The sequence below is a fragment of the Buceros rhinoceros genome, unplaced genomic scaffold (genome assembly GCF_000710305.1).
Source record: "Buceros rhinoceros silvestris isolate BGI_N320 unplaced genomic scaffold, ASM71030v1 scaffold8967, whole genome shotgun sequence".
Lineage (NCBI taxonomy): Eukaryota > Metazoa > Chordata > Aves > Bucerotiformes > Bucerotidae > Buceros > Buceros rhinoceros.
Genome location: NW_010422730.1, coordinates 1 through 13,165, shown reverse-complemented (window position 1 = coordinate 13,165; position 13,165 = coordinate 1). Strand labels below are relative to the sequence as shown.

The window sequence follows — 13,165 nt, the reverse complement described above, 5'->3', positions numbered from 1 at the left end:
GCAGGAGTAACTGCTCAGTCATGTTATTGCCACTTCTTAAACAGGTTTCTTCCCTTGTTTTTCAGAGTGATGTTAGAACCCAGATTTGTGTTTTAATTATCTTCCCTGCTAGGGAAAGTGGTAGAAAAGTGAGAAGAATAAGAATAATATTAGTGCTTCATTCTCTTCAACTTGTGAACTTTTAAAGGAGTAAAGCAGCTCTTCTGAAATTTTATTTCAATATTAAGATAGTTACAAAACTGCCTAAGCAGGAAGAGGGAATCTCTTCTGTGTTAATTGACAAGAATTCCGGTTGAAATCAAAGGAAACTGATCAAGCATAATCGGAATTGGGCATAGCTATTTCCTTATTTGCTCTCTTTCTGGGCATCTCCTATTAACAAAGAGCTCTACCTCCGTGCTTCTGCTAAACTTTTCTTAGTCACTCCCTAAATGAAGGCTTTTTTGGCCCCCTCCTATTTCTCTTCCTTTTTTTTTTTTTTTTTTCTTTTTCCTAAGTTTTCTTTGCTTTTTAAAGGAGTTTAGGAATTTAGTAGGGGGGTTTTTTGTGTGTGTGAGTTGCATAGTTCTATCATTTTTCTTTCTTTTTTTTTTTTTTTTTCTCTTTTTCCTAAGTTTTCTGTGCTTATTAAAGGAGTTAAGTACATATGCTTTCTGGGTTTTGGCCTCTCAGATCTGGTTTATAAACCTTATAGAAAGTTTAATTTTAAGAAGAAAGCAGGTAACACTTCTGTTGAATGCTTTTGATGTAGGAAGGTAGCTTGGAAGGAAGTTCTTAATGGGAACCCGTGGAGATGATAATAAGATTGTTCTAAGCAAAACTGTAAGGCTTGTGTGCAAAAGCATTGCTTTTCTCTTCAATAATGAGGCTTTGGTCAATGATGTCTTACACCAGCTTGTTTGTGATTACAACTCTGCTAGTAGTTAAGTTGGAATGCAACCATTTGAACTGGGGAAGAGGTTAGTCATAAATAATGCAAGGCACAGAAATATGGGGGAAATTTAGACTAATAAAAATGCATCGTCACTGTTCAAACGAATGCATTTGACCTAAATATTCCTTAGATAGAGTATTAAGTTTGTTCATACCACTTTGCTTCAAGTACACAACAGGTAAACTGGATCCCTCCCTGGCTTTTGCTTTAATGTCCCTTTCCTTAAATTTCACGGAATACTGTCAGTATGATTATCTCAGAATCATGTTCTGTAAAGTGTAATTATACGTTATAGGATTGGCATGTAGTTGTTATGCAGTATTTTAGAAAAAGTGTATTGGGATTCCATCTTGAAAGTAGCGAACACTAGGCTGTATTGAACGCTAGGTTAGTTCTCAGCATCTTTTTAATGTGAATTTTGAGGAAGCAGTTTGTAAGTTTGTAACAGGTTGTTGAGGGAGAGGTATTGGGAGATTTGGGTTGTTTTGCTTCTTTACATTGATGTTTTTTGTAGTTGTAGACATTTTTACCCGTTTTTTTTTAATTATTATTTGGGGGGTTTCATCTATAAAATACATAGTGTGCTTATAAAGCCTTTTAAAAATTTAATTAGATTATTTTAAAGTAGATAATATAAAATTCATTCCTTTGAAAAGTTTTGACTGTTCACTCCTTTCCCCACACTAGGCTCGGGAATTACAAGGCAGAGTGCTTAAACGGGCTCAGATAGAACAGCTGGATGCAGTTCCTGCACAGAAACAGTTAGCAGCTGAAATTTGTGCTGAGATTGCAAAACATTGTACAGCCCAGCGAAACTATGAAAAAGCAATTAAATTTTACAAAGAAGCTCTTATTCACTGTGAAACCAATAACAAGGTCAGTTCTCCCTCTGACTATTTTGCATTGTTTTTTCATTCAGTTTTGTTATCTAGCAATACGTTTTTCTAATTATCCGCAGTGCAGAAGTATATTTACAATTATTTCTGTTTTATGATCTATAGTCTTGAACTTGCCCTGCTTTGTTGCTTATCATGGTCAAATGGTTGTATGTACTGCTAATTTCTGTCTTACTGAAACTCCTGATTCAAACGGTGGTCTGCACACACCGAGTTGTCCGTTAGATCGTATAGTGAGCCTACCTTCATGGGCTGATTGAGGACGTGGAAGGGATATGGCATGGTAATAATGGAGATTGTTTCAATTTTGCTTGTTGCCTGTCTTCTGGAATGAAGTCCCAGTGATTTCGGTCAGTTCAAACAGTTTCCGTCTCTTCTGTCTCTTTCAGACTTTTATCTGGACTTGGTAGGACTATGGGTTTAGTCACAGAATGTTGCTGTTGTTGAGCAGCGATTATTGCACAGCTTTTCTCTTCCCTGCAGTGTCTCTTTCACACAAGTCGGCCTGTTGATAAATGCTGGTAAATTTGAGCTTATTTTTATCCCCCTCTTCCTTCTTCTTTCACAGGCCTGGGTTTTAGAGATAAGAGAGGGAGCTGTGAAAGTCTAAGAAATTTATGAGCACCAAAATTGTCAACCTTAGTGGGGTTTTCTTAGATTAAAAATAAATAAATTTTTTGTCAAATTTCCGCTCTTTTCTAGCATAAGTATGCTATATATTTAGGTGTATGTGGAGACTTCTTATTTTGCTAGTTCTTATTGCACAGCTGTCAGATTCACCAGTTGCTCAATTGTCATCCTATCACCTGGTTTTAATACTTGAACTTGTGTGTTGTGGTTTCAGGAATCTAGGTCCTTCCTAAAGCTACAACTTCAGCATCTTTGAGTCAGGCTTTTGTCAAGACATCCTGTAAGAATGATGAAGGAAAAATAAATTGAGAAAGGAATAATAACATCCATAAAATCTTTGAATGAGAGAGTGACTTCCTCATTCTGCCGTTAAGAGTGAGGAGACTACCTGTCATAGTACAGGTACAGCTATGGCTTTTGTGGTATGCTATCCCAGTAATTTAGTATCAAAGTCGTAATATTTTCTTCTGTCTTTCACACCAATACTGAAAAACAAGCATGACATGTCCCTTCAATTCTTGCTAAAATCATACTCTTGAGAGACTCCTGTCATAACAAGGTATGCTGTGCCCTGACATTTGTACTGAATATTTGTAAGACACGCTTACTGGAGATTTTTTTATTTAATCCTGCTTCACTAGCAATAGAAAACAATGACATCTTAGAAAATCTAAGACTGAATTTCTGATTAAGAACTTGTTTCCTGCTTAGAGTAGTGAAAGCAAAATACATTTGGTTACCCACAACTAGTATAAATGAGTCATCTCACTCTATTTCTATAGTTTCTGTAGATTTCAACTTGTTTTCTTCCCTTCATATTTAAAAAAATTACTAGTACAAGGTTGGAATTGAATTCATTTAGATTACAGTATATAAATTTGAGCTGTTAAACTTGTGCCTATATCTTGATGTCTCCACAGAGATTATGTTCCTTAATTATATATTGAAGCATTGGAAATTGCTTTGAAGCTATCTGTATTTTTTCATCAGAACAAAATCTCCTGTATATTCTAACCAGAATAACCCAAACCAGATTTGAAAATGTTGCATTAAACAAATTATTCAGCTAAATGCGAAGAGATTGCAGGCCACGTCATAAGGGTTTTGGTTTATGTTGTATTGTTCCATTTTACATAGTGAAATGTGGTAGGCAATACCCTACCTCGTTTTTCTTACCAGGTTAGAGGCAATGCATTTCCCAGATGCAGACTTGAAGTGAATCACAGACTGCATTAAGCACACCGTTTCACAACATCATTGTTTCTTGGTTTGGAGTTGAAAACTTAGAGACCACCTCCAGTCACTAGAATCTAGTATTGAAGTCCAGTTTATCTGATGTTCTTCTCCGGCTTTCCCAAGGCAGGAAGTGTTCCTTGACTGCAGGCTGCTTTTCAGTCTTCCACTGTTATGCACATAAGGACAGTGGCTTGAAGAAAGCTTCCATAATTAAAATTCTTACATGCTATCTCCATATCATTTCAATGCCTGCCCACCTGCCTTTCTGTTTCAGAATTATAGAGTGTAAGTTTGAATATGTAAATAACAGGAAGTAGGAGGGAAACGGTTGTTAAATATTATGCAAGTTGCTTTTGTATCCTGAACAGGATGTTCAAAACAGTATTTTGATTCAGAAGTGCCTTTTGCGAGTGTAACGAGAGGGAATTGCAATGCAATTATAAATGCCTCCTTTTAGAAAACAAAATCAAAACACCATATAAAATTAAGCAGGACTGACATTGCTTACTGTTTGTAAACTGCTGATTTTACTTTGTGATTGGTTTTACTCCTGTTTGCTTCAATGGGAGCTTGATTAAATCTGTGGCAGCTCGTGTTTATACACTTTTCTGTGGCATTTTATTCAGAATAGTGTATGATGGGACTTCAGCCTGAAGTGCACATGCTTATGTACATTTCAGTTGGTTAATATTTATTCTGCGATTGCTTCTTAGAAATGGATCTACACAGTCCTAATGTATTAAGTTTGGAAACGTAAATAAGAAAACTGTTTCTGCTGAAATTTGCTTATGCTCCAGAACTAAGTGGTGAATGTTAATGAGGTATTTGCTTCTGTCAATGAATTTTAAACTACTTGCATTTACTTTTTTTTTATCCAAGAACATGATTCTTACCAAAATACTGTAGACTTCAGAACAATACTTTCTGAACAGCTATATTCTCAATGTACCTCCAGAATACCCCTCTGAAGATGAAAAGGTTTTATCTATTTTAAAGGTGAGCGAATGGGAATTAAATTACTTGACCAAGAGCCCACAGGAAACAACAGAAGAAGAAGAGAAAATTTTCCCAGAGGCTTTGAAATCTCAGTTTAATAATACTTGTAGAAGTGAACCAGCTTTCTCCTTCCTTGAATTACACACAGTTAAATATTTTAATCTACAGGCAATGTTGGAACTTGCACGTTTATATCTTGCACAAGATAATACTGATGCCTGTCAACATCAGTGTTCCTTACTGCTGAAGAATGACCAAGATAATGAAGCAGCAACAATGGTATGTGCTATTATATTAATCCTGTGGTTTTTGAGGTTTTTGTGTCTGCAATGTGATGGATCCATAAAATACAACTTTTAAGGAAGCCTACAGCTTCTGATTTCAAAAAATGGGAAAAATTCATTGCAACAAAATCTTTTTCACTGTATGCTGGATAATGATTTAATATGAAGTTTCTAACAGTCATAGCCTATGTTCTATCTCAGTGCAAAAATAATGTCTTAAAAAGTACTAGTTGTAAGACAGCCTAAAGCATGGCTTATTACATGTTCTATTAACAATTGACTAATAGTCAGGAAAGAAATTTTTTTCCAGCACAGTAATATTAAAGTAAGTATCTAAAAAGAAGAAAAGGACTGTGTACTTAAGGTGGTTTTACATCCTTATACAATCACAGTTAATCAAAGTTCACCCAGTTTTAATCATGGGTGCAGATTCACTATACAGGGTTTGTATTCTTCTTGGCTTAGATGGCTCAATAGACTGAGCAACTTTTGCTTTAACAGATTAGGAGGGAAATGATTTTAAGATAAGAATAATTTATTTTCTCACAGCATTTTAACATCTGGAATTTATTCTAATATGGAGAGAACAGGGGTAGTAGCACTCTTAATATATGTTATTAAATCTACTCTTTATTAGCTAACTCTCAGTGGAGACAAATTGAAATAATTTTGTTTTATTTCTACTGCTGAAGTGGGCTATCATCTTTCTTTTCCTGTAACTTTTAAACTTTGCTTTTCTATGTGCTTAATCTGCATTTACGGGAAATAAAATTAGGAGTAAAACTATACGAGTAAAACCATATATCTTTGAAAGGCACATCAAAGTGTCTAATTCTCCTTTAATTTCTACCTTAAGTGAAAAACTGAGATACGAGCCTGTACCTGCTCGTTATTACCCTGTGTGTCTGTCTATAGGAGAGTGTGTGTTTTCCAGGGAGCGATAAAAAACCCAACTTGGTTTACTTCTGATGCAATTCCTGCAGCACTTTAGTTCTGCAAAATGGGGAGCTGAAATTATAGCTTTAGGGTTCATTATAAACCACAATTTATAATATTTTGTTCTGTTTTCTCTAAATTGGTCAATATTGTAGATGATGGCTGATCTCATGTTCAGGAAGCAAGATTATGAACAAGCTGTCTTTCATTTCCAGCAGCTCCTCGAACGCAAGCCGGGTGAATATTTAGCAGTGATACTTTTAATTCTTCCTGATGCATAGTTCTAATGAGATAGGAGAATAAATATTAAAAAATACTTCGTGTGATTAAAAAAAAAAAGTGTTATTTATAATGTAATGGATACTAAAATCAATGACTGTTGCTGTATATAAAAACATAAAGCTATTGTAGGGGAAGAGAACACTGTTTCTTGTAGATACAGTAATTTACTGAAGTGTAATATGAATTGTTTTCCTCAAGCCAAATATAGCTAGGGTGTTACTTACTTGTAACTGTAAAGCTCTTTCTCTTGTGTTTAAGATACCGAGTACATGAACACAAAGCTAACATACTATTTTAAGATTAATAAAGGAAACTTGTCTCAGACAGGAGAAAGGTTCTTTTAGCAACTTGCAAATCATGACTGGAGAAAAAGCTACTAAAATCTGTTAAAATAATGTAAAGGTTTCTAGTGGACTTTGTGAAACAAGTCATGAGAGTTCAGCAAATGTTTTCGTTTGAGGGCTTTTGAAAGGGAAGTACAGGTATCTTTATACAGGTTTTTATTACAAGTACTGCAAGTACCCCACACACACATCTTCATTCTTACATCTGTGGTTACTGTGTAATATGCCATATGTATTACACCATGTATCACTTGCGTGTGAAACAAAAAAGGCAGGCTTTTTGTTTCTTAAGCCATTTGTACAGCAAATAACTGGATTTAGAATGTCCTAATTACTTGTATTTTAGATAACTATGCAGCCCTCTCGCGATTAATTGATATATTAAGAAGAGATGGGAAACTAGAAGTCATCCCAAGATTTCTTTTAATGGCTGAAAAACATTCTTCCAGAACAAAGCTTGAACCAGGATTTCACTACTGCAAAGGACTGTATCTTTGGTACGTGCTATTAGAATTAAGATAAAGTGTATTTGATTGTGTAGTGCCTATGTAAATTAACTTTCTTGTCACCCACTATGGTTCAGAGGTGCTATGTATAGTGCGATAAGTAGCTGGTAAGTAATTTAGCACCACTTTCCTAGTTACTTTAGGTGCTAGGAATTTAGGACAGGTTTCCTCTTCTGTTCTGAAATAATTTCCAATGAGCTCCTCTTCAAAATGAAGCTATTTTACCTGTCTTGCATATATCTTTCATATTTTGTGCTTGTTAAAATGGATATTCTTGCTGGTTCACTAATATAATACTGCTTATTTTCAGATTTTAGAGTTTATTAGACTGTTTTTAATCTGCAAAAACAAGTTCCTCGCAACAGTATGCATGCTGTTCAAACCTTGCATTATCAGCGTGTGCAGGTGTGTCATCTGTTTTAAAATACTTAGGTCTCTTTCAGGGATTGGAGTGCAATTTAATTTAGAGCAGCAAATTTTACTTGCCCAGATTTAAATATTTTAATTATCTGTCCAGGTATACAGGTGAACCAAACGATGCACTCCGGCATTTTAATAAAGCTCGAAAGGACAGTGACTGGGGACAGAATGCAGTCTACAACATGATTGAAATTTGTTTGAACCCAGATAATGAAACTGTGGGTGGTGAAGTCTTTGAAAATCTGGATTCTGACATTGGGTAGGTGAATCAAATAAATATTGCTTGGGTTCTTCTGTCATTCCCTTTCTCTCCCACAGCTTAATAATGTGCCTTGATTTAAATCGCTAGAACTTTGAGCTTATCTAATGCTTTGAATATTCAACTTATTCTATTGTGAGAGACCATCCTAGACTGTAATAAGTCAGTCTCAGACAGAAAGTATCTGGAATCTTGGTCACTTGCAGTGTTTAAAACAACTTGTTAGTTTGAAACAGCAGTTGTTAGAGAATCAGTGTTGAGTGCCTATATAACTGAGCCATCTTTTACAAAGTGTCATGCCTTTAGCATGGAGTCAGTACTAACTCATAATGAATCTGGTTTATATTAAAAAAATAAGCTCTTACAAACACTTTCTTTCTGATAACAGTAATTCAGTGGAGAAGCAGGAGTCAGTGCAGTTGGCTGTAAGAACAGCGGAAAATCTTCTGAAGGAACTCAAGCCTCAGACCATTCAGGGTCATACTCAGCTGCGAATTATGGAAAACTATTGTCATATGGCAACCAAACAGAAATCAAGTGTTGAACGAGCCCTGAACACTTTCACTGAAATAGTAGTGGCTGAGGTTAGTTAACTGTCTCATATCCTTAGTCTTCTCTTTCATGCTTACTGCTTCTTTCTTTAACTTGTCTCCCAGTTTACATTCAGGACTAGAGGCATGTGTTTGGTGCTATTTGTTCTAAAGATATTAAAGAATTACAGAATATTAAAAGAATATCAAGAATATTAAAGAATATTTTGTATAAAATTTGAAAAAAATGCTGAAATAATATCTTACAGAAGTTTTCAGTTGGATTGTAGGTTTATCTCAACTGACTGCTAATATTGCCAGTTGCTTAAATGTGAATAGGCTACTTGCTTTGAGTTGCTGGGCTTGCTTTTTCATTCCCAGTCTTGCCAGCAGCATGTCTGAAGATATGAGTCTATACAACAGCTACATTCTGTAAGGAAAAACAATTAAATAAATGTTGCCTTCATGTACTTCATGGCAATTTATCAGAATTTGGATTCCAGGGTGGGATTATCTATCTGCTTAAAATTCATCCTTATGATGAAAGTCTTCATTATTTTATAGCTACTTTTAGTCATTAGCTTTAGGATTAATAACACATGCTCCTGTTACCAGCACCTTTCAACAGATTTTATTTAAGCACATGTATTTAGTCCATCAGAGTGCCAAGAAATACTTGCTACTACTACCCATTCAGTGCGTGCTAAACTGCCCCATGACTGAGCTGAGTATAGCGGTGCTTATCTTGTATGTAAGGCAGTTCTGAGAATCACAGACAAGGTGTCCTTCTGCCTCTAGTACTGGCTTCCCAGTCCAATATCTCAGAATCGATCTGAGTATTGAATGTTTTTCACATGGTGACGCACTTCCAGCAGGAAAAATGTTCCAGTCTACTTAAGTCTTCTTTCCAGGGTCATGTAAAATATGCAATTTAAATCTCTTCAGACTTAAGAGGTTATTGATCCATGCTAGGTGAGACTATTGAAGGTGAGAGGGGATGAGCTGGTCGTTATGTGGAAGAGGGGCTTTTGGTGGGGTCAGGTTTTTGTAATCCGCTCTGGCAAGCCTATTTACAGCACAACCCTACAAAGAGTTGTAGAGACAGAATACCAATAGTGAGCCAGGAACACTGATAGGGAGGAAAGAAGTTTTTAAGTTAGCTGCAGAGAGAACTACTCTCTCTAATTAGGAAGCAGTTTTGGGATGTGAGCCTAATTCTCTTCTATACCCTGTGTGCCTGAGGCTCTTGCATAGAACGGTATCTTTTAAGAGTTCTGTTTGTTATACCTTTGGATACAGGCAATTTAGACTTAAATTTTTAGGAGCTGTACACCTAATAATAGGAATCAGTGTCCCTGTTACTGACACTTGACAGGCACTTCCAAAAGTAGAAAATACCACTTGTATTAGGTGAGTTCAAGTGAGTTCCATTTCTGTCTGAAGTGTTTATTTGTGTATCAAAAAGATAGATCTTAGTGGTATCGAAATGTTTCTTGTTGAGATGAAATACTCGTGGATGCTTTCAACATTTCCCGAGCCTGAAGAACATTGCTTTGAGCCCAAACTTATGTTCAGCCTCTTAATTACTTAACGTGGTGTTTATCGTGATTAGTCTTACAGAAATAATCATAGCACTGGATAGAAAATGTGTTTGTAAGATCGGGTGTTTGCAAGATCCTAAGATTTAGCTTTTAGTTTAGTTTTCAGGTGAAATCTTCTTTAAAGTTAAAAGCAAAATAAAAAATCATGTAGTAGTCACTATGTTTTTTACTGCAGAAGGATCATATACCAGCACTTTTGGGAATGGCCACAGCCTATATGATCTTGAAACAGACTCCACGAGCCAAAACTCAGTTAAAACGGATTTCAAAAATGAGTTGGAATCCCATTGATGCAGAGGAGTTTGAAAAGAGTTGGCTTCTGCTTGCAGATACATATATTCAATCTGCAAAATATGATATGGCGAGTGAATTATTAAAACGATGCCTTCGTCATAACAAGGTAAGTGAATGCACATTAAAAGAAACCTTAGTAACCTTCTATTTTAATTCATCTAAATATTTAGTTTTCATCTGAAACATGATTCAGAGATGTATTTCTTTTTCCAATTGCCTGGTGTCTCACTCAGTTTGGAGAAGTAGACCAAAACAAGCCAGGAAACCAGCGACTTTATGCTGAAAGGTAGTAAACAAACCGGTGAATGCTGCTTAGTCCTTTTTATTCACATTCTGTAATAACTTATACAGGTTTTAGCTGTAGTGACACTAGAAGCTTAAGGTGTTTATAGAATTTGGGAGATTCATTTTACTGAGTCTCACAAACCTGATGAAGAAAGATGTAGCTGTATAGATTTTGGACTCTTGCTCCATTTGTTAAGAGATGTTCTCTTCATATCTTACGTTTTTAAACATTTAAGTTCATAAGCCTGCTACTGTACAGGATTTATTTTAACTTTTTTACATGTAGTATTAATCCTTGGCTGTGGAGATACAGTCTCGTAGATTGTCTGGGTAAAAGCTCTGTTGTTTTTACCTCAGGGTTTCTGAGCAGGCAAACCACCCAGTAATCTGCTTGGACTATAGGAACAAGCAGAGATCTTGGCTCTTGTGCTTATTTTTCACTTTATCCCTTTTTGCTGATCCCATTTTCCCATCTGTACACTTCACTTTCCTTTACATGTGGCACATGCAATGGGCTAGTCTTTCATCAATATTATGCTGCAGGTTCAGGATACTGTTTATAGTGTGCAGACTTGGTTTAGAAAAGGACCTGATGCTGTACATTTCTTTTTCTGAATTCATCAGTATAGAAGGTAAGGTTCATTATTCAGTCACATTGCTGCAACCTTCTTGAGAGGTAGGCTTTTTTGAACTCATGCTCTTTTTATTTCTAAATAGAAAATTAAGAGGCAGCTACAACAGTTCTTCATATAATGATATTATATACGTCCACAGAGGTGCCTTTTAATATAGCATGTACTCAATTTAATTTTTACAGAAAATGAGTTTGAATTTAATTATGAAAAAATTCTACCTTAAGGTCACTTACACATTTGTCTAGAGGGCCAAGGGAAATTGCAAAATCCATGTCACTGAAGGATAAACATGAATCATCTGACAGAACAAGACATATCTTGGAATAGATGATCGTTTGAGCAGGTATATACTGCAAATAACAATTTGTTCCAGAAATGCTCAAGCAGCTCTAAAAACATAGCCCATGAAGCAATTTGTTTACTCCTACAGTTTGAGCTCTGCTTGATAGGAAGGAGGATGGCAAATTAGTAGTCTGCAACTCTGATTCCTTAATAAAACAGCACAGTAAAGATACTTTTCTCAAACTTGCATGCAAAGCAGCTAAGCATGAATGATACTAAGTGAATAGATGTTGAATATTTTCGATCTTAAAATATCTTGTTAATTCACAAGGCAGTATTTTGCATGGTATTTTCTAATTTGGGAGATTTTATTAGATTGAGAAAACATTACTGTGATAAATTAGTTTTTTAGGATTGTTTTTAACAGTCAGAATTAAAGGATGTGGAGATACATACATACATTTCATATGTATATATATACACACACACGATTTAAGTAAATATATTGAGTGAAAACTTCATGAATGCATAATATCTTGTAATATGGGTTTGTTTTTAATTTATAGGATTTATGTTTGGTTAGTGAGATCCCAGTGAGCTGACTGTTTCTATTAAATGGCGGTTTCTTCTTGATTTTGAGCTTTCTGGTTTGTTTATCACAAATGAGAGGGAGAGTATAATTTTAGTCTCATCTTCCAGGCATTCCCATACTGCTTATCCCAGTATGCTGTGATTTGAAAGCTTTTAATCAGTAGATTATGGAAGCCTAATTGGAGGTGATGAAGTTAAAGATAGAATGTAATTTGTATATCAGCATTTCTTTGCTCTGCCTATGTTAAAAAAAAAAGTGTGTATTTTCATAAAGGCTTTGTTATTCTCTTGAAAATATTTGACCTGTTGGCAGCATGATAACAAGCTGTTCACCGTAAGTGCATATGGTAGTTAGAGGTTCGCTTATTTTTGTAATATTTTTTCCCTGCTTTATGTACTAAATATAAGATTTCTGTGTGAATTACTGTATCTTTCATACTGATTTTATAATGGAGTTAAATTGATTCATAAGTATGTGTAACATAAGCAAGGCTTATATTTTCATCTAGTGCTTATTAGGGTTTGGAACCTATTTTTCAGATGCTTGATACTTGACAGTTGGAGTTATACAAAATGAAATATTTTAATGGTTAATATTCTCTTCAGGATATTTCTGTCTGTCTTAAGCTTTCAGTGGAAAATTATAATGTAAAACAGTTTCCAAAAATAAGGTATGAAAATACCTTTTTAAGAAAAAGTGAAACGAACAATATTTGAAGATACAACACTTTCCAGCTGGACTTGCAATGCAGCGGCTGGAGAGTTATTACTGATAGGGATATCTGCAGGGTTCCTAAATGTTTTTGAAAGAGTAGTTGCACTGTCCTCAGTGATGAAGAATTCTGTTCTTGGCTCAGAGGAATTTAGAAAGGCATTGTGCAGAATTCCAGAGAACTGATTTTTATTAAAGGTCTTATTCATCAAGACTATCTTGTCCTCATAGTTAGTACAAGTATCACTTATGCTTTCCAGTTATACAGCTTTGAAGTATTTAAGGAATTAAGTTGTCAGTATTATTATATATAACCTTATCAAAATAAAATTTTGAATAAATACTTATATTTTGCAGTCATGCCTCAAGGCTTATGAATACATGGGATACATAATGGAAAAGGAACAATCATATGAGGATGCAGCAGTAAATTATGAGATGGCCTGGAAATATGGAAACCAAAAAAATCCAACAATAGGCATGTATATATAACCTATATGTATGATTCTGGG

At 35.2% G+C, this 13,165-nt stretch overlaps 1 protein-coding gene across 1 annotated transcript in view; it reads left to right on the top strand.

The window, feature by feature from the left end:
* The window catches only part of TTC21B (tetratricopeptide repeat domain 21B), a gene marked incomplete at both ends in the record, with an annotated part of 35,191 nt that extends 22,060 nt beyond the window's left edge, over window positions 1-13,131 (top strand). The window contains 8 exons of the mRNA XM_010140149.1: window positions 1,622-1,810; window positions 4,861-4,971; window positions 6,068-6,149; window positions 6,885-7,035; window positions 7,562-7,723; window positions 8,112-8,307; window positions 10,030-10,254; window positions 13,011-13,131. Of these exons, the coding sequence (XP_010138451.1) occupies window positions 1,622-1,810; window positions 4,861-4,971; window positions 6,068-6,149; window positions 6,885-7,035; window positions 7,562-7,723; window positions 8,112-8,307; window positions 10,030-10,254; window positions 13,011-13,131 (1,237 nt within the window). The remainder of the gene's footprint in view (window positions 1-1,621; window positions 1,811-4,860; window positions 4,972-6,067; window positions 6,150-6,884; window positions 7,036-7,561; window positions 7,724-8,111; window positions 8,308-10,029; window positions 10,255-13,010) is intronic.
* Between the last annotated feature and the right edge of the window lie 34 nt (window positions 13,132-13,165).